Here is a 24,321-nt window from a genome sequence, read left to right on the forward strand (position 1 = left end):
TCCATATTCAAGCCTTAAAAATGAGCAAATTCTTGTCATTGTGGTTTGAAAGTGGTCGAGAATGACGAAACTACCAGTAAAAAGTACAGGCTTTTTTGGCAGCTGGTGATCTGGACTATTTGATCCCAAATGGGGCCGTTGCTGCTATAAATGAACCGAAAAAGTCAACAAAATTCCCTACATTGTTTCTGCTTCCATGTACAGCTCTCAATATTGTGTCATTGTGGGAAATGAGTTCTCATGTTACAGCCGGCCGTGGTAAACAAACTCCATCGTCAAGGAAAGGAAATCCCCACATTCAGGACCACGGTATTTTATGTCATTGTAACTGAACTGTCATGATAATAGAGAGGAAGGCTGGGGGGGGGGGGGGCTTCATCCACTTCATTTTGGGCTTAAATGGGACAGAGATGGTGGATCGACTGTCCTGTAGTGTATGTGTGGGCTGTAACTGGCACAGAGCTGCAGAGCCGTGCCTCACGCTGCCAAATCATCCGAGGACAAGGAAGAAAACTAAATTACAGGGAGTCCTTTAGGGAGTACAGCTGGAATGGACACACCCTCTGTAGCTGATACGGTGGGTTGACTTCCTGCTTACAAAAAAAAGAAAATGTTTTCTCACCACCACTGTTTGTCTGTCACTCAGTATGTTCTCAAAAGACGGTTCTGACTTTTATTTTTAGGTGTGGCTAACCGCAGATGTTATTGGACTACAATTACAAAGACAAAAGCCATCTGTGGTCTTCAGGCTCTGCAGTGAAGTTGTGCTGTGATAATCGCATCTTTATGAGCGACATTTACATCAACATAAACTTTTAAAAATAAAAAAATTAAGTGTAAACACGAGAGAATGTAGACCAAATTAGACGGCTGAAGTGGAGGACAGATGTGCAGCCAGCAGAGATTAAAGCAAGCTCTGTTCCCATGAACAAGTTGGGGGGGGGGGGGGGGGGGGGGGCGCAAATCAATACCTCCAACCTTTATTGACCAACTAACAATGGCTTTACATTCCTCCCTCTGTCTTACTGCCTAGTTGCAAGCCTGCAAACCCAACTGAATTACCTTGAATAAAGCATGTCTCTGCATTAAGTATTAACCTAGCCAACAACAACAACAAAAAACCTGCCTTCTACCGATTTCCATGCACATATTATGTTTTAATGTGACATTATATGTTGTTTAATGGTTAACAAAAGTGTGCTGCAACAATAAAAGTCATGCACTGACATTATGGCATTTGCCCTGAGTGCTTACAAGTCCATAATGTAGACGCTATACGCCTCACTGTAATATTCCTGCAGTATCCCAATGGGGACTTAAACTGTTTTGTGGTATTAAATGGTGAGTTTAATGACCTCAAGGAATGTAATGGACTGCTATCTTACTGTAATATTCATGCAGGATTACAGTTGTGCTGTGACGTGACATTTAGTTTATTTGAAGCAGTGTCAGCACCAATTATCGCAAGCGGACTACAGCAACTTTCTCGTTGATATTTCAAAATAAAATTGAGAAATTAAGTTAGTTTTTCTTTTCTTTTCTTCTTTTTTTTTTTTAACGTGTTCACTGAGCTGCTGTAAAACACACAGGCCTCCCTATCAGCAGTGAGAGGGGGAGCAGTTTTGAAGCAGCTCTGTGTAATAATAAAAAAAAAAAAAAAAAAGTAGACACACCCTCTGTGTAAACGGAATAAATGTGATCAATGGTGTGAACATGCAGGAGCTCTCTAAATGTCCCACAGCAGCGAAAGCCTCCGTCACCAAACTGTTATTTCAGCTCCAGGCTTCTTTTTCTTTTTTTTTCTTTTTTTTTTCGGGCGGAGAGGATCATTTCATAACCCGAGTCCAGTTTCTTTATCCACATTTCCTGTCCCAACAACCATCATTCAATCCCGAGCTTTTCTGGCGACAAAAGGCGGTTCAAAGATAACGCGGTAGCTCCCTCACTTACCTGGACATAATTGTTCTCGCAGTAGTCTGCTACTCTGGTGAGGTTTTGGTAACTCTCTACAAGCGCTCGTTTACCGGCCGGAATCTCTTCCTCTAACAACATTTGTAGCTCTGCCATCTTACATCTCTCCGCAGAGCCTCCCTTCCCTCTGCCTTCCCTTTGATTGAAACAAGCCACCAGCCCCAGCTCTGCTTCGAAAAAAAAAAAAAAAAAAAAAAAAAAAAAATCCTTTGCCTGCTATTGTGGGATTCCTGCCCTCGCTTTGGCGTAGCCTCAAACCGAAGATCGTTTGTGGCTGCAAGGAGTAGTCACTCAGTAGTTAAAAAAGCGGGACCGGTTTTAAATCCGAAGCAAAGGCTTTGGACATCTAACAATTAACAACATCTTATAACTTATATTATTATTTTTTATCATACTCCAGAATCACTAGTTAAGTTTTGCCTTAGTGTATTGTGCTTTCAACTATGCATTTATTAAATAATTTACTCCTTTTATTGGTGCCTAATAGTATTCTTTTCCAAATATATAGGAAAAAGAGTTTATTCATCTATGAAAATGTATGCATATTCGCATAATAACAAATATTATATTGTTGTATGCACATTATATTTGCTTTTAATTACTTTATATTATTATTGTTATTCCTTTTCTTTTCTTTTGGATTTTTATTTATTTCCCCCCTATTTTGTGTATTTTTTCTACTTTAGAACTGCACTATGTATTTTGATGATGATGTATTTTTTTCTGTTTTTATGTTCATGAAGTACTTCATAAACTTGTTTTTGAAAAATTCTTTACAAGTACTAATGTTACTATTATTATTTTCATGATTGTTTTTACATTGTTCCTATATGTAATAGACAATAGAAAATAAATACATAAAAAATTATTTTGGCTTTTGCAATTTGGTATTGCTAAGATAACTTTATCCAGCTTTAAAAAAAAAAAAAAAAAAAAGAACATGAATTGAACATTTAAAAAAAAAATCCAACAAAACCAAATAAAATATAAGGCCAGACTAGCTCCAATTGAAAAATACATAAGTCATACATAACATTTCCTTAAAAAAGTACTTAAACAATTATCAAAATAAATGGCAAACTATTTTCAGCTGATTTCAACTCAACAACTCTTACAGCGAGGTGTGGTAATCGAAAATCAAGACAAAGTGAGAGCTCTTACTATTCTATTTCGTCTACCTATCACTCTTTCAACGGAAAAAAACATGGATCCAGGCTATAAGCATGCTGGGATATGTAGTGTTGTTCGTAACTGTTGCTAGAGTGAATGTATGTCGGCTACTTATTAAAACATAACATTTGATACTTTTTCGCTTATTTTGTCTTTATTTTTTGTTTCTCCAACAAAGCCGCTAGCTAAACCTGAAACTTCTTCTACTTCTTTCTACTGAAGCAGTTTAGTCGAAGGCGCGGAGGATTGTGGAGCTTGTAGGAGATATTCCTATCTCGTAGATAACTACAACTCCCAGACGGCACCTGTGAGTGGTTACCGTTCATGGCGTCTGGTGGAGGGCTAAAGACAGGTCGCCTTCTGACAAACAGATAGGCCGGTGAATTTAACGGTAAGTGTCGTCGTCTTATGAGTTTTTCCGTCGAGAGTTTGAAAGTACAGGTTGTATTTTATGGAAATATCGGTGTAGTTTGACCTGTGTCGCATACTGGTTAATGCGTCCTAGATTCACAACCGAAAACCCTCCTCCTACTGGTGGTCGTAACATACTGTACATACAAGTTTAGCTAGTCGCATTAGCGTTGCAAAGTGAGGATTTATAGCGTAATATTGTTATCAAGAACGTCATTAAAGAAGTCAGCGTTTAGCATTATTTTACTGGCGTTTCTCACATCGAGGCGGTGTGTTTATTTATTGCCTGTCTCCAGGTTTTGTTTTGGTCGTCACCGTGTGGCACTATGGAGGTGGAGAGTGTCACAGTGGAGGATGAGGGGCGTTTGACCCAGCTGAGGTTTGAAGCCGCCGTGAAAGTGATCAAGAGTTTACCACCGGATGGTAAGTGACGGGGTGAACACACCAGTCTGCAAGTGTCGTCCAGGCCAGTTTAACCAGTTCACCACAGGGGTTCAAACAGAATGGTGTCAGGTGCTGGGCGACAGCTTGGTCTCTTGTGCGATTTAAAGGGGTTAATCCACTTTACTCGCGGTGTGCAGTGCAGACACCTTCCTTCCAGCAGCTTACAACTTAATGCATTATTATAGTAGTCACTTTTGAAAGTCTGTTTTGTGTCAGAGGCCTCACAAGTAGCTATGTAAGCTACTTTGCACATGTTGCTGTGTGAAATTCCCTGTTTACAACTCAAATCTCTCTCTTCCAGGTCCATTTCAGCCCTCCAATGACATGATGCTCAAGTTCTACAGTTATTACAAACAAGCCACTGTGGGAGCATGCAACATACCCCGACCTGGCTTCTGGGATGCAGTCGGCAAAGCTAAATGGTATTAACTAAAGGAAATGTACAGTCAGTTAATATGTTATTTTATCTATATCAAATGTGGAAAATATTATCCAATATTTAAGTTGATTATTTTCTGAAGTTCTAATATTTTTCATGTTGAATAATAGTTTTTCCTCAAGGGCAATATGACAAGCACAGGTTGTACTGAATATCGGTTTTCTCAAGGCAAATCCTGGAATTAAATTGTGGAAATTGAAACAGTATTTGACTTGTGCACATTGCATAACGTGTTGCTTTTTGCCCACTTTGATATCACTGTGGAAAAAAAAACAAACAAGACAAAGTAAACTTCTCTCATCTTTAACATCCATGCCAATGTGAATGTTGCATGGAAGCATGTAGGCAGTGATGGTTATTGTTTCTATTTTTGTACGTAAGGGGAGCATAAATGCACCCTTAGGTGAACTCTGGACTTGGCGCTGGTTGAAATGCGCCTTGGAATGTGACCTCTCACCCACTAACTAAACTGGACAGTTTCTCTCATGTTCCCATTGCGTTGGTGTGATTTGAGGAAACTGTAAAAACGCTTAGTTTAGGAGTAAGCTCTACTCTCCTCTCACTAATGAAAAGTTAAGTTTCTCTTGGTCTGTGACCCACAGCCAACAGATAACACACTTACCTAAAATAAACTGACCTGAAGTTGAAAACCTGGCACAAATCTGAATGACATAGACTCTGAACACTAAGCAGGGCTTTGATTTTCACTGTGATAATAATGCATTTTTTAAATTTACTCTTATTAACCAGGGATGCGTGGGATTCTCTTGGAAATATGTCAAAAGAAGAAGCAATGGCAGCCTATGTTGAGGAAATGAAACTGGTATGTGTGTACTTTTGTGTGTACTTGATGTAACTGTTCTTTTGATTAAGAATAAGAATCTTCAATATGTTAGAAGACTGACGTTGGATTTTGTTTCTAGATCTTGGAGGGCATGCCCATGACAGATGAGGTGGAGGAACTCTTGCGCGTCCTCGGCCCGTTCTACGAGATGATAGAAGAGAGGAAAAAGATCACGCAGATATCAGACCTGAGCACAGGTAGGATTTACCCACCAGGTGGAACTCCTCCATCTTTCACTGTTGTTTTGTTTGTGATGTCAAAAAAAAACAAAGGAAAACTGCATGTGGAGCATAACATTTTATAATTTGCCTCTTGTCATATGCTCAGCCCGTTTGACACAGTTTGCTAGGCAGCTGGAAGGCAAGTACATCACTGTGAATATATGAGTGATATATGAGTCTGGTCCTATAGTTGAGTATCTGTGTGGTGTTGTAGCTCAGATGCTTTTTGTGCTTATTAGCAGTTGTGCTGTGCATGCTCCGCTAGTGCTACAGAACATTTCAGGTTTCTTTTGCACTACGAAATGGACACATCCTAGTTGAGTTTTTATCCTATCCATCTAAGTACACAAAGATTTTGTTCAGCCCCAAGCAGCCATCTACTTGTTGGACATTGACTTCTGTTAAACCCTGACAAGGTTTCTTTATCCTTAAAGGAAGCATTGTCTTTTAACGTTATGATCTTGTAATAAAGTTCTCATTTTGTTGCACAGGTATTGGTACAATGATGAATTCAATGGCGTCGAAGAGTGTCGCAAAGAGCATCGTCAGAAGCATGGAAATGAATGGCACTCTGGAGACTCGGCCTGCCAGGCTCAAATCGAAGGAAGTGAAGGAAAGGTTGGAGGATGAAGCACAGGAGGAAGATGAGGATGAGGAAGATGACGAGGAGGAAGAAGAAGAAGAGGAAGAAGTTGCGATAAGGGAGAACAGAAAAGGTAATAATGTTCTAAAAAAACAACCTAATTTTAAAATGCATTTGAGTGTGAGGAGTGGAGTTTGATTTTTTTGGGGGGGTTGTGGATTTTATTTTAGACAAGAAATCAGCAGCTTCACAGCCAAAGAAGAAAGGTTCAGCCAGGAGACACAAAGTGCCCCTGTCAAACGGTAAAGTGGCTAACGGGGTCATCCATCTCACCAATGGGAGTCATTCCAGGGTTGCGCTGAACAGCAACAACTCCCAGGAGGGTTCAGTCGGCGAGCCTCTGCTCAACGGTCACCACGCAGGTAAAGAAAACGACACGTTCTGCTCTGGTGAAACATGTCGTATTAGTGAATGTCTTGTTCTGTTCAGGCCTCGCGCTCATGTCCATGAAATGTTTCAAAATGGTCACAGAAAACTCACCTCACCCACTGCTCCGCTGTTACTGCCTGTGCTTGTGTATCAGCGCACCATGTGATCAGATAATCTGCTAAGCTTCGTTGCCAGAGCTGTGGCAACTCTGCAGACACTGAATATTTGCACACTTTACACATCAGCTGCTCCTAGGACAGTTTTAATGGAGTAAATTAATGCTTCTGCTGAAACAAGAGCACAAAGCCCCAAATTAAGCGAGCGCTGCCTTCCCCTCTGTCACTCAGTTAATTACAGTGCAGCTTGTTTTACTTCACAATGCAGGCAGAGTCTGAGCTGCTTTGTCTCCTTTTTCTGTGCTGATCTCAGATCCCAGTGCTCATGTGTCCGGTCCCAATCACCTGGCCAGCGACTCCGACAGCGAAGTCTACTGCGACTCTGTGGACCAGTTTGGCCAGGATGAGGCAAGTAACGGCTTAAGGAAAACACACGAGTATGGATTATGTTCAGTAAATTTAGTCTTACCATTGATTTGATTTTTAATGTGCGTCTTCTCCAGAGCCCAGAGCACAACCACTCTCTGGATGACCTGGATGAAGAGGAGAACCACGTGCTGGAGCCTCCGGAGGCGGCACAGGAGATCCAGGAGGATGTTGAAGGTCCGCCAAAGGTCATGAGGTGTGGAGGAGAAGATGGAGAGACCGGTGGGACAATGTCGCAGAGACGGAGACTGAATGCAGACATGCCAGACAGCTCCTTGGTCAGAAGAGGACAGGGTAAAGTTACTCTAAGACTCGGGGAAACTATGTATAGTTTCTCTTTTTTTTTTTTTTGCATTTTGTTTCATATTTAACTGCAAAACCTCATTTTAAAGATTTCCGATCGGACTATGGACTCAAACAATGTGAGGAACTGCTCTTCAAACACATGCTTTTTAGAGATTTTTATATCTTTTGTCTTGTAAACAAAAGCTGTATCTGGCTGTAAACAACTTGACATCCATTTTGCATTTGACAAAAGATGTTAAAGAATAGAACCACAACAAGACATAACGATCTGAATTATTTCAGTGTTTGAGAAAGTCAGTCTTACTTGAAAGCCTTGCTGTTTACGGTGGTGAACATGTTTTAATCATTAATCATCTCTGTGGTCGTTAGGTTCCAGGTCTGCAGGCCGCGGCTCTGGGGCTCTGGTGCCCATGCACAGTGGCGGAGACGGGGACGGGGGTCACAGGGGAGGAGCGGTGACGCCCGGAGGGAGCCTGAACGAGCAGATAGTCGTGGCGTTGGCCAGACTGCAGGAGGACATGCAGAGCGTCCTCCAGAGGCTGCACACCCTGGAGGCTCTAACTGCCAGTCAGGTCAGACCGACCGTTCTCTTTCACTGCTTTCAGAAAGAAGACTCACATGGAAGATTTACAAAAACAAACACTTTTTTCCAGTTGAAACACTTGACTCTGACTATCTGTGAAAGTCATTTTCAAGAGCAGATCGTCAATAACAAACTCAACATGGCGGTTAGACAGTAACCAAAGTAAAGATTAACACTGATCCTGCTAAGTCTAGATTTCAGTGCACAGCTGAGGCCTTTGAGGAGAGAAGATAAGGGGATTGTACTTCGGCTTAGTAAACAACACAGTGAAGACAGATCATCGCTGATGTATTCATATCTTGAAGGTGTTGACTCTACCTACTCTTTTCCTTTTCTTTCCGCAGGCAAGATCAGTGGCGCTGTCTCCCACTTATGCATCACCCCCAGTGAATAAGAGGAGTCAGGTAAACAAAAATTGATCACAACAGGAATTACAATGATTTAAACATCAGTAAAACTTCTATAATGAGACGCAGTTTCATTTGAAATAATGTTAATGTTAATTCTGTTTTTTTTTTTTTTCCCAGAAGCCATCCTGGTGGCCTTTTGACATATCTCCAACCAGTTTGGCCTTCGCTGTGATATGGCCATTTGTGGTACAGTGGCTTATCCGCCTGTTCCTGCAGAGGAGGAGAAGGTATTATTAAAACAGAAAAATATAACGTTGCAATGCACCACCATTTTCATGCAGTACACAATTTGAGATTGATTTTCTTCTTCTTCTTCTTTTTAATAGACGAATCAACTGAAGCTGCTTACATCACAAACTCCCCTGGGCGTAGAAGAAAACGAGTCCTCTAAATGTCTGTGGTTGGGCTGCTAATGGCTGTAACTCCCTCCCCTGCTTAGACCCACAGCCCAGTAATTTGCTTTTGCACTATGAAGACGGCATCTAGAGCTAACGCGTGAGAGGAAGAGATCTCTCCGGAGTGTTGCACTGTGGATGTGGAATCAAAAAGAAACATGAATGTATGAGAGCCTGTGATTATACAACCTTTTTCAAGATGATGCCACTGTACTGGAATCTTTTTTTTTTCTTTTCGTTTTTTCTCTGTAAAGAAACGGTTTGTGTTGAGAGGGATTTTGTCAGCGTGTTTATAGACCTTCCACAGCTTCTCAATTATTTCCATATCTAAGGCTTTGTTGCACAGAAAATGGGCCTGATACTCTGTTGTTTTGAGCATAACATGGTTATAAATTTTGACGATTCACTTTCATTAGTTGCCCAGGCAATGCTGCTATTACAAAATGTTGTATTAACTGTAGTTTAGAATGGAGGATTGAATGTAATAATATATTGATTTGTGAGATTCTCTTTAATTGTGAGAATAAGTAAAATATTTATTGCTTTTTAGCGACAAAAAGAAAGATGGCGTTGCTGGCCAGATTTCAGCTATGTTTATGTTTTCACGTGACTGATTAAATGTTAAAGGTCATAGGTTAAGACAAGGTTCAGGACGTGTTCTCATCACCTGTCCTATAGCATATCAGTCCTGTGCTTTCACATCAAGGTGATCTGATCGTTTCCAAATAGAAAAAGTGCCTCAACATCAATAGGTACATTCATAGGTGGCATTATTATTTCATACATTCACATAATGTAGCATTGATTGTCATAGTACTGGACCAAATTAACATTAATCACACCACCTAGTGAGCCAAGAGGTGGTGAGAACCTCCATCCGACAGCATCATTTCCCACTCTGCTAACCGATTAGTAATACATAACACTCGTCACTGTCTGTGTTGTTTACGCTGCCATGTTTTCTCTGTTGTATAATTTAAAATGTGTGGTGTAATACGTTTGTATGAATATTGTGGAACGATTTTTTTGTCTCGAGTGTAATCGTGAGTAGTTTGCAAAGCAGTGAGATCTATACACATTGTATACAATAGCTGTACAGTTCAGAGAGATTGAAATGCAATATTTTAATTGCGTTCCCATGTATTGTTAATATAGAAGAATATATCATTATAATAAGGTTTGCATCTGCAATAGCACCAATCTTTCCAGAGCCATTATGTTTTAATAAAAGTAATAGTTTACCTTTTTACTGAAATGTACTAAGGCTTTCTCGCCCTCTCTGCCTGTGGATAGAGTGGTGTCTGCATGTGATAATCCAAGCCTAAAATAAAGTTTTCATAAAGCCTTTTAGTTTGTTCAGATTATTTCAAATAAATTGCTGATTTACATAATGGGAAATATGTTTATTTGCTTTCTTTGAGTTGGATGAGAGGATTGAATGTGTCCTGTGGCTAGCAGTTAGCACAAAGAGCTGGAAACAAGTCGGCGCCCGGCTATGAAATATTCCCACATGCATGACTCCCTCAATAAAACCACAACCTGTTGTCTTTACAGGTTCACTTCATTGTAATTGTACAGATTTTTAAAAAACATCTGGACAGATCCAGGCGAGCTGTTTAAAGTCTGTCGGCTAGAAAGTTAAAATCCAGAACTGGTGAATTATTCCTTTAAAAGATGCACAATTGCACAAGTGCATCATGTTACTAACAGATTTTATTTGTAGTTCCCTTTTTTGTTGAAGTGAACAAGATAAAAATTTCACAAAAAAGTAGCGAAGAGCCAGATGAACATATTAAAAACAAAACAACAAAAACAGTAGTGTGGAAAATGGACAGAGGACGATGATGTCACATCAAAATCACAAGTGATATAAAAGCAGCAAAAACAGTTACAAAGTAGGAACTTCCTTCTTAAAACAACACTAAACGTTACTAACAAGATTTACAAATAAAATACATTATTCATCAATATATTAGGATGTTTTTCTTTAGCACTGTTGTACCCCTCGAAGAAATTCAGGCGGCCCGCCCACCCAGTCTAATAACAGCAGGGGAACAACACAGAGATCAGAGCAGCAGAAATTAAGAGGAAGTTATCATCAGGCAGGAAGTGCCACATTTACACTATACTACAAGCTACAGTAGCAAATAGTCTTTTGCTAACAGAGGAACCTAATTTAAGAGCTATAACTTGTGCATGTAATATGATAACACTTATTTAAAGGTATTAAAGAAACTCACTTTCTACTATGAACACTCGTAACTGACTGAGCAGTCAACAGATTCAGCTTTTATCTGACTCTAATGACCAGCGATTGCACAAACGTAAAATGTTTTTTTAAAAATATTACAGCCTCGAACAAACAATTAGAATCCACATCACTATTGTGTATTTATTTATATAATGGGTCGGATTTTTTTAAGACAAACACACATTCTCACTTCATCAAATTTTGGCGACTGCTACTTTTATAAAAACCCTGCGTTTTTATAACATTTCTACCTCTATAAACTGAAGCCGGACACGGCGATGTGCTGAGCGTTGTTTCTTGCCTCAAAGTACGAGGTGTCGGTTTCGTCCTCAGGCTGAGGTATGAAAGACATCGGCTGGTTCTGCAGGTTGTCCCAGTCCAGGCCTTCAAACAGGGGGTGGCACCTGAGCTCTGGTGGAGGTAAAGAAAATATTTTCAGAATTCACATCCCCACTTCATTTTCATTCTTTGAAGTGAAAAGTTATTATTTTCAAGTGTTTCAAGTGTTGAAACTACTGCTAATATTATTAGCTATGTTATATTAGCTTGTTAACTTCCTGTATGATGGGGAGCAGAATTATTGAAAAGACCAATCCTTCATTTTTATGACTATATAAACATGATAAAAATGTGTTAATGTACAGAAATCTTTAGGAAAAAACCTTCCAGAAAACTTTATGTTGTTATATTTAGTTGTAGATTCATAATCATCATACTTCAGTTCATAATTTATTCTCACATCAGGCTTGTTCTGTCCTGCATTTGCAAAAGGAACCTGTCAATCAGTTGGTGCATTTATCATTTATCAATACGTCCTCACCCTTGAGACCGGCACGTTTCATCATGTCCATTGTCAGGAGTATTTCAATGGCATTTCTTGAATTTTCAGAGAGCTCCTCCTCTCCCTCGGGCCACGGGATATCTGACGTGTTGGTGAGGTGGTAAAAGAAGCAACAACAGTGTGTTATTAACATTTATTAATTGACTCTCACAAACCAACGTTCAGTGTTTTGTGTTTTGCGGTTTGAATGGTGACGCGATGACGACAGTAAAAACCAAACCCCACCTCTGTTGAGAATATTCTGGAAGACCAGCTGAGGCGTCTCGTCGTTGAAAGGCGGCACACCTGTGAGGAACTCGAAAAGGCACACGCCCAGCGCCCACCAATCCACCATGCAGTCTGCGAAGAGAAGTCGCATTTCATACAGCTGCTGGCTTCAAAAGTGTTTCCCTGTGATTCCTGTTAGAGTGCGCTTCTAATCGTACTGCGGTGGCAGAAGCGGGGGGGCTACGTTAGTTTATGAATGGATTTCTAAACTTTTACATTTCATTCACACGTGGAACGCTCATTAACAATCTTGATATACTGATTTGATGGGAGATTCATGTCACTTTGCAAATCCAAAGAAAATGCAACATCTACCTGACATGAAGCTTGATGTTTGTTTCTAGCATTGTAGTTCTAAAGAGGCAACCATTGACAATTACAATTATTATAACGATCAATTATAAAGCTAATAAAAAAAAATACTTGACAGCAGATGAATGAATACTGCCGTTCATGAATTCAAATAGCAGCAATCACGCCACCAAACCGACAGGAAAATACTGCACTCAGCATGTGAACATCTGAATGAATAATAACATGGTAAATCAATAGCTTATTATTAGATGACATTTTGCTGAATGTCAAAAATAAATCCAGTGCCACAGCACGCTCACTCTGTGCCAGGATCAGCCGCAAATCTACAGACTTCAGGAGCAGAAAGACCCGCCGAGTTAGCAGCATGTAAAGCCTCAACACATCTGATCCCACAACTGTTAAGAATGGTGTTAGCTCAATGTTAGAAGACGATCCCATTCTCTTAGCCTTTGTAATCACACGTTTAAAAATGCTGCCCCCCCCCCCACTGATCTTCCCTCTGATCAGGCCCGCAGTGTGTTCACCAATACACAGGGTAGAAACAGAAACAGCGGGGGAGAGGGAAACAGGGGGAAATCAGCTCATGTCCTCTAGGGTATTAGCAGGCCGGGGAAACATGCACTCACTTGCAAAGAAAACCAGCAATATCGTTATAAACTTACCACATTGACCACTTCCTGAAACTAAAAGAGAATGCTTGTCACAAGGGCTACAATGGCAAGCATCCACCATCAATACCACAAGAGTGTGTTGGCATATCTGTTGGAGTAATAAGCTTTTATTTATAGTATTTTTGTGGTAAATGGCCTTTAATAATAATAATAATTTCCCGCTCATACCGTGTGGTTTTCCTAAAAGAAGCTCCGGGGCCAAATAGTCCGGGGTTCCTAAAATGGGTGCACCCTCGACAGGCAGCGGGCCCCTCCGGACACTCTTCGGGGTCCTGAAGGGGGTGTGGGAGGCGGACATGGCCTGAGGAGTCTGATGTGAGGAAGACACAAAAAAAACAAACTGTTGATTAATCTGATGATCATTATGATTCACTGGTTAATCATTCAGTCTGTAAAATGTCAGAAAATAGTGAAATTGCCAAATTGTTATATCCAATTGTGCCTGACAATAATCTAAAAACCAAAAGACTGAAACTGAAAACTGAAGTAGACAACAGTGCAAGCTTTGCAAAAAGGTCGTATTCATTGTCAGTGTTTTGTACTGGATCATAATGGAGCTTCTTCAAAGTCCTGAAAAATGTGACTTTCTTTTTTAAATCTGTGCGCACAAAATAAAAAATATCTCATCTTCAGGATTTATAATACGGATCTTGTGTGTGCAAGATGATAATTTGTGTTCACAATATTAAAAAACATCTATTGGGAAGTGTTAGTTAAAAACAAACTTCAAACTGTGTCCCTGTGTTCCTACCTGACAGAGAGAGCTGCTGGACTTGGGTCTGTTCTGCACTGGTGTTGCAGAACCAGACGCGTAGTGATAAGAAGCTGATGTGGACAAGTCCATAGCCTCCATAGACCCAATGCTAAGTCGGGAAACCCCCGACATGTTGGAGCGGTTGATGGAGCTACAGTAGCTACGGAAAGCTACGACGTTTCGCGGCTTGAGGAATGAGGGGGACTGCGCCAGACCGCAGGCCAGATCAGGCCGGTTGAAAAAGGAACACTGAGATTCACTTCTCCGGCCAAAATGACTCAGTTTGGGTGTTTCAGTTGCAACAGCAGAGGGAGTCTGACGTTGGGATTCAGTGATGAAGGAGTCTCTATTTTCCTCTTGCTCCTCAGATGATTTCGGGCTCCTGTTTGTGGAGCACTTGCTCGGTTTGAGAGATGAGCAGCTCTCCATAGTGAGAGACATTTCGTGCATGGACCCGTCAGAGTCCAGGCTCAAGCTCCGGCAAATGTCACTGTTCCCAGTAAGTGGTGATGTGAAACTTGTATGCGACAGGTCTTTGGCTCCATCTTCAAACACGTCCTCCGTTGGCTCTTCCAGTTCACAAAACAGGGTTTTGGCCACAGCAATGGGACTGGAGCGCTTTGGGACCCGGTCTTCAGCTGAATCAATCCCCTCAGTGGAAGCCATGAAGTCGCCTATTTGGATGGTGGAAAATGTTCCTGTTAGGCCAGTGTGAAACCTCGCAGTCTCCTCTGGAATCTCATAGAATCTTCTGTAGTCTGCATTGCTCTTCTTGGCTTGGATTTCTAACGGCTCTGGACTCTTCTCTACATCTGAAAATGTTCTCTTCACAGATGAGGGAACAGCAGCTGGTTTGTCGTCCATCACTGACGGACAGACGTCTTCCCGAGCTGTGGAAACAGACTCCAGTTTGTTCGTATGAGGCCTTTTTTCTGCAAGATGGTCCGGATTTGACTTTTTGGCCAGATTGGCGCCAGCCTTAGCAGAGAGCCTGAAGGTGCCCGGTTTTGTGGGCGCCAAGTCCCGTTTGGATTCAGAAAGCCCTCTGACCTTCCGTTCATTCGTATGCTCATTTTCTTTCTGAAGAAAAAAGAAAAAAGGAAAATTACTTTCACAACAAAAGATGATTCCAATCCTTTGTTTATTTTCCCCTTCAAGCTTCACCTGTTGTTGGATGTCACTACACACATTATACACAAGAGGTAAAATGTCTGCAGAACAATTTAAACTAAAAAAAAGGAAGTGTGATTTTGTATTCCAGGATATTAAAAAAATGTAAAATTAAATTATTTGAAATAAGATTTGGGGGAAACATAGCTGATGACATGTTCAATAGGTCATAATAGGTCATTTAACACAGTTAAAGGTCCACCATCACTTACCTCCTCACACTCCCACAGTGGACTGATGCCACCTTCAGTGTCGGTGCTGCTGCCTCCACTCATTGTCTCAAACCTCTTTCTGGTCTTCATCAGTGTGGGAGTCAGATTTTTAGCCAGGTTGTGAGGACTGAACAAACTGTTGTTGGGTCCTATGGAGACATTAGATCAGACATAGAGCTTTTTAGGAATAATTAAGCAATGCTGCATACCAGTCATTCCAAATGATTAATGAATGAAAATGAAATTAAAAAGAATTTAAAAAAACGACGACATACCCAATTTCCAAGGGTAGCGAGCCGGAGAGTAGAGCTGATCTTTTTTCTTCATCACGGGAGAACCAAGAGAGTTATTCTTTGGTTTTATTTTGCCACAGGACATGGGACTGGACATTGCAGATGCGCTGCTGTGACGCTTGCCTTCTCCTGCAGGTGTATTCTGCGTTTACATGAATAAATGAAGGAGTCATCTTTGACGCATTCAAGTTGGACATCGCCTCATTCAAAAACAGACAAATGTACTTACAAATCCAAGGGAGCTGATTAAGGAGAGGACTTGACCCGGCGTACGGAAATAATCTTTCTTCGGTTTAACCAAGGATGGTGTAGTTAGGATATCCATAAGACTCAGCTCTGATATCGAAAGCACAAAGATAAAATAAATATTACTCGCAAAACTAGTGGCGATTGTCACAATTTATTCAAGTGTCAAGCTGATAGGGCTTCATACCTCGGTCGAGCTTGACTTTAGAAAGCCCAAAGTCTGTCAGCTTGATGTGACCCTCGTTGGTTATAAGCATGTTGTCTGGCTTCAGATCCCTGAAAAGATACAACTCAGATAAATTACAATTAAGCATCAAATCTAACATCAATCAGTAGGTGTCATACACATTTAATAAGGTCTAAAGACATTGACTAAAGTATCAAGGTACCTGTGGATTATACCATGACGGTGAAGGTAGTCTAAAGCCAGAGCAACCTCAGAAATGTATTTCACAGCCATATCCTGGTCGAAATATCCATAAATGTGAAGCAGAGATTTGACATCGCCACCTATGAGGTATTCCATTACCTGTAAGCAACAGGAAAATATAGATTTAATAATGTCAATATAAATAATACTTTACAGGAAATATGTTTTGTGTAAATTTGTTTTTTTTTATGTTACCAAATAGATCTTGGTGGCTGTCTGAAGGGAGTAAAACAGGTGAACCACGAAGGGACTTTTGCTCAGAGCGAGTGCGTCTCTCTCCGCCTTCATTTGCCCCGTCATGTTTTTATCAACCATGTTTGCTTTCTTCATCACCTGACGAAGACAAAAAGAGAGTATTTAATTAAGCTAGAGTCCAAGCCAAAGCTTCACTGCGTGACAAAAACCAAACAGACTGACCTTAATGGCGTACAATCGCGCATTGCACTTCTTCCGTGCGAGGTAGACTTTGCCGAAGGCACCGCGGCTGATGGGCTTCACAACGGCGAAGTCCTCGATTGAAGGCGGTTTAGGAATATCCACCGTTTTCTCATTCGTGCTGGAGTCGTGCTTTTCATCCGCATCCATAATTTAACTCGTTCAGGATTTTAGGTGGTGTCTGTTAAGGCTAGCCAGCTCACAGTAAACACGTACATGACAGAACAACAATCTCGGGTTTGTTTTGAAAATTTGAATTCCGCTGCTCTTTCTCGCGGGGTCCTCTGACGTTCAATCAACTGCCTGAACGTAAAGAATTACATACTTTTAATGTGTGCTGTAATTAAAATTAGTTGTTTATTTTATCTATGAATTCAATTAACATATTACATTCCTCGATTTAATACAGCTATACTAACGACACTTTTATTTTTTTAATTTTTTATTTTTAGTCAGGCAGTAAGGGGCACGCATAGGTCGTAAATATTGAAATTGTGTAATAGTAGCCAAACGTTTTTCCCATTTAAGAAACCTAATGAGAATATATGAAATCTAATTACAGCTATGTTTGTCCTATACAGTTTGAGAATTTTAAGAATATTTCTTTCATGCGGTTTTATTTCTACGGGTGATGTAACGACACAAGCTGTAACCGTCTCGACGTCATTTTGTAGTCCATTTGACCTCAGACGCCGGAGAATCCATTTGCTGTTGTTAGCTAAGCTGCTGAAAGTTGTGTAACAAGGAAAACAAAAGGACACAGCTCGTGGGAGGACTCGTTCATTCACGTTATATAGAGGGTCTGTCCTCATACGTCTGCCCTCCAAATCTTTATTTTTAATCATCATTCGGTAAAAATGTTCTCACTGTCAACATCGTTTCAGCCACAGCAGGTAAGCCGACTGGATAGCACTTTTGATTTAGCTAGCTGATGCTAATGTGTGCTCTTCTGACAACTTATCTGTATTTTGGTTATGCTGTCACTGTTGTAAGGGAGTTATAACAACAAGAGCCACTGTTAGTGTTGTTTTTTGCCATATATTCGCTTATGGTCAATGACAACTTAGCTCGGCTAATGTTAGCATTAACAAGTCAAAGCTAGGTTGCTTTATAATCAGCATGACATCACGTACGCCTTTTCAATGGGAGGTCCCCGATAAGGTTGTTGCGGTTTCCATTATGACCTAACCATACGTTTCATGTGGGTAGAGCTGGATTTTAGGTAAATTCATGGGTGCTAACTTAATCTTAAAAGATCGGAGGTTGCATAACTCGCATACATCTGACGTATGTGGGCCAATGTGGAGAGTCAGCCTGAATAACACTGACATAACAGTCCTGTCCTACATCACGTCCCGGAAGGTTCTCCTGAAGTCCAGCAAAACTGACACATGTTTACAAACTTATGTGACTATTTTGTACATGTATTAAATGTCATATTATAGGCTACATCTCACCACGTGTTTATAAGGCTGTTCTTGACCCCCCCTCCTGTTGTTATGTGTCTGCCAGATGATAGTGCCCCTCGGCCAGCTCATCAATGCCCTCCACTCTCTGAAGAACTCGGCTACAGCCTCAGTCCAGGCCCTGCACAAAGACTTCACTCCAGAGCACAGTTCATTTCTCAAAGAGGTGAGATTTACACCATATATGCATGACACACTTAAGTGATTCCATGAGGATGCAATATGTAATTATCATAATCAAAAAGTCAGTGTAAAGAAAAAAATAACAAGCATGTCTGGATTCAATCATAGCATTTATCTTAAACACAGTAATAATCATGTAAGCATTATGCTTTGTTTTTCAATTTCACACCAGCCAAGAAATGTATTGTTAAACCTAACAATACCTGTTTTTTTTTACCAATTTATCTGTCAATATGATGATTTGCAAAATGTATTGATCAGTATGTTAATTTCTATATGTGTCTAAAAAAAAGTATAATATGTCATATAAATATTTGTAAATGCTCTTTTAAAGTTATTTTTTGCTATGATAGCTGTCTTACAAAATGTGCAGATAACCTACTTTGGGTCTCCTTTCTTCACAGCCCACTGTGAGTCTGAGGGACCTTGGCCTGTCGGATATCAGGGTGAGTCAGCTGGATGAGCTGGTCAGCAGGTTACTGCCTATACCAGGACCAGAAAGACCTCCTGCTGTTCCTTCGACATGGAGGACGAGTCACATTTCTGCAGACAGCTTCTTTCACAACAAGCATGGTGAGCAGCTCAGGCCGTTGAAAGGATATCCATCTTTTTAGAGTTGCTTACTGTTATATCATGTAAAGCAAAACGAACCTTTTGCACTTTTTTGTCTCACAGGGTTTTCACACAGAAGGTTGGGGGTTTTTGGTTCCCCAATATTCCACAGACAATACCATAGTCCTCTAAAAGAAGTTTGCTCACAAGTACAATTCTTACCTGGTAAGAAATTAACTTTTGAATACTTAATCTGCTGTGTCAGCGTTATCTACATGTATGAAGGGCTTGTCATTTAAAGTAATATTTCATGTTTTGTGTGTTTTCCCTGTGTCTCTGTTTAGTATGGGTCCAGAGTCGGGGTTTCAAGACACTAAGAACAAAGACCAGACGGATGGAGTCTGCTTATGAGGGTCCAGTGGAGTCTGAGGCCTACACACCAGCTTTCATGAAGGTCAGCACAGTTCCAGCAGTCTGTTTAATGTCTGACGTCCCACTGATCAACTAACCAACTCTCCCTCCGTGTCCCCTGACAGGGGTTCCTCCAGAGGGACAAGGGACCAGATGTTCAGTCACTGGACCAAGTGACGAAACAAAAGAACCTTCCAGAAAACCAGCAGGAGGCTTTCAAGACCGGTTTCACTGAGGGCTTCATGAGGTCTCAGGCCTTTACTCAGAGAACACAAGGCATGCGGCTCACTCACTTGGCCATCAGGCACCACTGTTATCATCCAGAAAGAAAAGAAACCTTATATAATCGAAGAGGGATAGAACTCGTGGCTAACTCTTTTTTTTTTTTCTCTCCACTGTTTTGACAGACTCTCTGAGGAGAACCAGGTTGATCCTGTTGGTCCTCCTACTCATTGGTATTTATGGCCTGTCAAGAACCCCGTTTCTCTCGGGTAAAGGCTCCTTTTCTGACGCTGGTTTGTTTCAATTCTCGTTCTTTCCTATGCTTGCACATCAACTCAAAACCCTTACACGCACACTGCAAAGAGAACAAAGCTTGTTAGCGTCTCCAAGCTTTTATAATCAAGTCAGTGTTAGCTTACATATTTGATGCGGTATGTTTTTGGTGTGTGTACCATCAGCTTAATAAGACATGATATCTCTCCTATGGTGTGCATGTAGAGCGTGACTGCATATTCAAATAGTTGGATAAAGCATCACACATTTGGATCATGGTATTGACGTGTGTGCTGCAGTGAGCATAGTCTATCATTGAGAGACACTGTAAAGAAGCTGGAAGTGTTTCTGGATCCGCTGTGCTGAAGAAGCTGTTTTTGGATTTCACAGTGAGGTTCCGCACCACATCTGGTCTGGACTCAGCCGTCGACCCCATCCAGATGAAGAATGTGACATTTGAGCACGTCAAAGGAGTGGAGGAGGCAAAGAATGAACTACAAGATGTTGTCGAGTTTCTCAAGAACCCACAGAAGTTTACTGTTCTGGGTGGAAAGCTGCCTAAAGGTACAATAACTGAACTTGTCCAGGAAAATAGCCTATTGCACAAATTTAGCAAATAATCTTTTCCTGTATTTTTTCATATGTTATTTGAATTATTTTCCTCTGTTATCCTCTCAGGGATCCTCCTCATTGGTCCACCAGGCACGGGAAAGACTCTGTTGGCACGAGCCGTGGCAGGAGAGGCTGATGTGCCTTTTTACTACGCCTCCGGATCAGAGTTTGATGAGATGTTCGTGGGTGTCGGTGCGGGTCGCATCAGGAACCTTTTCAGTAAGTTTTCTGGATCTGAGAAAGTTAGATGAACCAGTGAGGATGTAGCCACACGACGACAATTTCTCTTTCTTTTTGTTGTGGTTTGCAGAGGAGGCAAAAGCCAACGCTCCCTGTGTCATCTTCATCGATGAACTGGACAGCGTTGGAGGGAAGAGGATTGAGTCTCCTATGCATCCTTACTCCAGACAAACCATTAACCAGCTGCTGGCTGAAATGGATGGGTCAGTTTGAATGCAGTGACATTTTTAAACTGCATAGTGTGAATAAAATATTGCTGCTGAGAACTTTAATTTCCTTACTCTGAATGTCTTGTTATTTTCCAGGTTTAAACCAAATGAAGGAGTCATCGTCATTGGGGCTACAAACTTTGCTGAGGCTCTGGATAAGTATGTTTTCATTTCAAATAAATATATATTTTTTAACATGTTTTTAATTTGCCAGTTTAACTAGAACAACAAGTATGACCTGCTGATGTCCTGCAACAGGTCAAGCTGTAAAAAAGGTCAATCCATACAGTATGTACATATAGTTCATGTATACAAAACTGCTCCAGTTTTATTGCCTCCCACTCTGTAACCTCTGTCCTCTGATTGATCCTTTTGCCCTTGTCTTAGTTTCAGTATATCACTGTCTGAATCAAACCCTTTTCATTCACACAAAACACAAACACATGAGGACATATATTGACCACTGGCCTGTTTTGCAGCTGCTACAGAAACAGTAATTTTGCATACTAATTTGCATACGTTACTTTAATTGTGTTCTGCACCCAGTGCTACTTCTCTAGCTTTACCCTGAGGGTCAATTACAAACCCATGAGTTGATTTTGAGTTCAGAAAAATAACATGGGAGCCTTGTAGTTTAACTTGTATTTGGGTTTTGACGCTGTAAGGTCGGACATTTCACAAAATGGAAGAATGAATCTACTATGAGTCTTAATTATTACAACTTTGGCACTACTTTTCAGCGCTCTGGTAAGACCTGGGAGGTTTGACATGCAGGTGACTGTACCTCGCCCAGATGTGAAAGGACGCACTGAAATTCTCAACTGGTACCTCTCCAAGATTAAAATGGACTCTGGTAGGTCTGAAGAGAACAGTACAACTGAAAACTCTTTTTAAAGCATTCAAAGCAGAGAGAATACCTTTGTTTGCTTTTCTGTAAAGTACATCATTGTTTACTGAACAGTGACCACCTTTTATAAAGAAGGCATTTTCTATTGTGTGTGTGTGTGTGTGTGTTCTTTTACAGCCGTGGAAGCGGAGATTATTGCCCGGGGCACAGTGGGATTCTCTGGTGCAGAGCTCGAGAACCTGGTGAACCAGGCAGCCCTGAAGGCGGCCGTGGACGGGAAAGAGATGGTCACAATGAAGGACCTGGAGTTCGCTAAGGACAAGATCCTCATGGGTGAGTGCACGCGGTGTTCAGATCTGCTCTGCAGCCCTCGCATCACGTCACATGAGAAGGATTACCAGTTCTTCATTCTTCAGAGACGTTCAGAGACAGGAAGAACAATCAGTAAAAAGCTTTTAATCAGTTCTAATCCTTTTTATTGTGTCCTTTTCATACCAGGCCCGGAGAGGAGGAGCGTTGAAATCGACAAGAAGAATAAGACCATCACCGCCTACCACGAGTCCGGCCACGCCATCGTTGCCTATTACACCAAAGACGCAATGCCCATCAATAAGGCCACTATCATGCCCAGGGGACCAACTCTTGGCCATGTGAGCATGAGTTTGTCACGTCCCATCATATTCAGTCGTCCTCACCAGTGCTCTTTATGTCCTAAAACAAACACGTCTCGCTCCCGCAGGTTTCCATGCTCCCAGAGAACGACCGCTGGAGTGAAACGAGAGCCCAGCTGTTGGCTCAGATGGACGTCAGTATGGGTGGTCGAGTAGCAGAGGAGCTGATCTTTGGAGACGACTACATTACCACTGGTGCGAGATTAAAGAGGATTTGATGTAGTAGATATGTCTTGTGTCAGTCCTGTTGTTTTACCACCAACAGAAATGCAGTGTGACCACTTATTTAAACAGTTCTTCTTAACCACTGTATGTCCTGCAAAGACAAACGAGTGCTGATGTGTGGTTATTGTTGATTTTAGGAGCATCCAGTGACTTCGACGGTGCAACCAAAATAGCGAAAATGATGGTGACCAGGTTCGGCATGAGTGACAAGGTAAAATTTAAATTTGTGTGGCTGGTGACTGAACATTTTTGGCCCTTCCCTCTTACATAGAAGACAGATCTTTTCACTAAATAGTGCTGTTATGGAGCTTTTACTATCCCACATCACTATAGGCAGCTAGTCTACATAACTTAATCAATTAGATCTTTATTTAAAGTGCTTATAACTGACCAGTAACTACAAGTGAGTCATGGATGAGAAATGTCTGTTGTTCATTTAACCTGAGGATGTAATTCGTGTTTTGTTGCAGCTCGGCGTCATGACCTATGGCGACATGACCAAGCAGAGCCCCGAGACGCAAGCCGCCGTCGAACAGGAAGTCAGGGTTTTACTGAAGGTGGGCTCCCCACAGCGCTCTCAAACTATCTTTAATTTACAGTTATATCAATACTGATGGTTTTATAACATGAATTTCTAATCTAAATCTTTCTCTTCTGGCTAGGACTCGTATGAACGTGCTAAAAACATCCTGAAGACTTACAGTAAAGAGCATGAGAAGCTAGCTGACGCCCTGCTAAGACACGAAACTCTGGATGCCAAAGAGATCAAGATGGTGCTGGAGGGCAAATCACTGGACCACTAGATACCTCATTAGACATTTTAGACTCTTGTAACATGTATATATATATATGAATCTGTGCAATCAGGCACAGGCCTTTTGGAGGCCTTGTATTTCATTTATTTGTATCCCCTCTTATTATCAACGTGACGATGACACTGAAATAATTGTTTCACCCCCTTTATATAAATTTTTATCTCATTAATTGTCATTTGTTTTTGAGATTTCAAACAGAGACCTTTGGTTTCATATTGATTTTTTTTTTTTTTTTTTAAATCACTTCACAGTTAAATTGATTAAAAAAACAACAAAAAAAAACAACATGTTCATCACAAGTTTGTCGACTACAATTCACAAAAGATGTTTGAGGTTTCGTTAAGGGCATGTTGTCCGTCAAGGCAAATGACTTCTGAAGCAGTTTTATGCATCAGTGTCATGTTTGCTATCAAAGCCAGGTTCTAAGACAAATCGATGGACACAGATCATTGTTAATTAGTATCAAAGATATTAATTTCATTTATGTCTCTATGTCTCATTTTAAACTTGTACAGACCAGTGAACACCATAGGACCTTAAAGTACCTCAATTTAGAATGTACCATTTGGCTGTAGCAAGGTACAGGTGATAACGCTGTCAATTGTCAAACACTTCATATTAGAGTTTTTTTTTTCTCTCTAAATGATGTATTTCAGTTACATTTACCATATGCTATCTATGTTCTTATTTATTTAAGTGCCCAAAGGTATGTCCTCTTTCTGAAATTAGCGATAGGCCCTCACCTCCTATTCTAAGCTCATCTGTAACTGATGAATGAGGGGAAAATGTGTATATACTGTAAGAGTGTAAAAGGATTGGCTTTGCGCTTCTGTTTGTTCCTTTAGAAAAAAGGCCTTCTTGAAGCTCAAATAAAGGTTACTCTTCCTCATGAATGTGTACTGCATTATTGATTTTTGAGTTTTTCCCACAAATCCAGTAGACGCAGAGCTGCATTAGGCATT

The 24,321-nt window shown here is 40.9% G+C and overlaps 4 protein-coding genes across 11 annotated transcripts in view; 2 read left to right on the forward strand and 2 right to left on the reverse strand.

Moving 5' to 3' along the window:
- The window catches only part of abi1a (abl-interactor 1a), a 46,614-nt gene extending 44,477 nt beyond the window's left edge, over positions 1–2,137 (reverse strand). For 3 of the 7 annotated variants that reach the window (XM_056364629.1, XM_056364628.1, XM_056364626.1), the window contains exon 1: positions 1,951–2,135. In XM_056364629.1, coding sequence (XP_056220604.1) covers positions 1,951–2,067 — 117 coding nt within the window. In that variant the 5' untranslated portion in view covers positions 2,068–2,135. Of the gene's footprint in view, positions 1–1,950 lie in introns of all 7 variants that reach the window. The other 4 variants (XM_056364630.1, XM_056364632.1, XM_056364627.1 and 1 more) reach the window with 2 other exon arrangements.
- Positions 2,138–3,422: 1,285 nt separating this feature from the next.
- acbd5a (acyl-CoA binding domain containing 5a) lies at positions 3,423–10,095 on the forward strand. Its single transcript, XM_056364624.1, has 13 exons — positions 3,423–3,532; positions 3,849–3,975; positions 4,298–4,418; positions 5,186–5,258; positions 5,359–5,476; positions 5,992–6,216; positions 6,314–6,505; positions 6,942–7,036; positions 7,132–7,348; positions 7,730–7,932; positions 8,288–8,347; positions 8,471–8,580; positions 8,680–10,095. Exons 2-13 carry the CDS (start codon positions 3,879–3,881, stop codon positions 8,690–8,692), a joined length of 1,524 nt encoding a protein of 507 aa, XP_056220599.1. The 5' UTR covers positions 3,423–3,532; positions 3,849–3,878; the 3' UTR covers positions 8,693–10,095.
- Positions 10,096–10,443: 348 nt separating this feature from the next.
- mastl (microtubule associated serine/threonine kinase-like) lies at positions 10,444–16,899 on the reverse strand. The gene is made up of 12 exons (XM_056364623.1): positions 16,616–16,899; positions 16,394–16,531; positions 16,158–16,297; positions 15,956–16,044; positions 15,752–15,858; positions 15,505–15,664; positions 15,230–15,378; positions 13,845–14,927; positions 13,262–13,403; positions 12,066–12,179; positions 11,820–11,921; positions 10,444–11,410 (listed from the first exon to the last, which is right to left on the reverse strand). Exons 1-12 carry the CDS (start codon positions 16,781–16,783, stop codon positions 11,253–11,255), a joined length of 2,550 nt encoding a protein of 849 aa, XP_056220598.1. The 5' UTR covers positions 16,784–16,899; the 3' UTR covers positions 10,444–11,252.
- Positions 16,900–17,301: 402 nt separating this feature from the next.
- On the forward strand, positions 17,302–24,248 carry LOC130161515 (ATP-dependent zinc metalloprotease YME1L1-like). Of its 2 annotated transcripts, none has more exons than XM_056364863.1 (18): positions 17,302–17,526; positions 18,146–18,265; positions 18,687–18,855; positions 18,958–19,059; positions 19,179–19,288; positions 19,371–19,521; positions 19,653–19,760; positions 20,131–20,304; positions 20,419–20,571; positions 20,663–20,795; positions 20,898–20,960; positions 21,542–21,654; positions 21,826–21,981; positions 22,147–22,298; positions 22,388–22,514; positions 22,682–22,755; positions 23,015–23,101; positions 23,207–24,248. In XM_056364863.1, the coding sequence occupies exons 1-18, from the start codon at positions 17,491–17,493 to the stop codon at positions 23,345–23,347; spliced, it is 2,169 nt and encodes a 722-aa protein (XP_056220838.1). In that variant the 5' UTR covers positions 17,302–17,490; the 3' UTR covers positions 23,348–24,248. The 2 variants fall into 2 exon arrangements, with proteins under 2 accessions (XP_056220838.1, XP_056220839.1); XM_056364864.1 differs by having other exon boundaries at positions 19,653–19,736.
- The last annotated feature ends 73 nt before the right edge of the window (positions 24,249–24,321 follow it).

This window comes from Seriola aureovittata, chromosome 20 (genome assembly GCF_021018895.1).
Source record: "Seriola aureovittata isolate HTS-2021-v1 ecotype China chromosome 20, ASM2101889v1, whole genome shotgun sequence".
NCBI lineage: Eukaryota > Metazoa > Chordata > Actinopteri > Carangiformes > Carangidae > Seriola > Seriola aureovittata.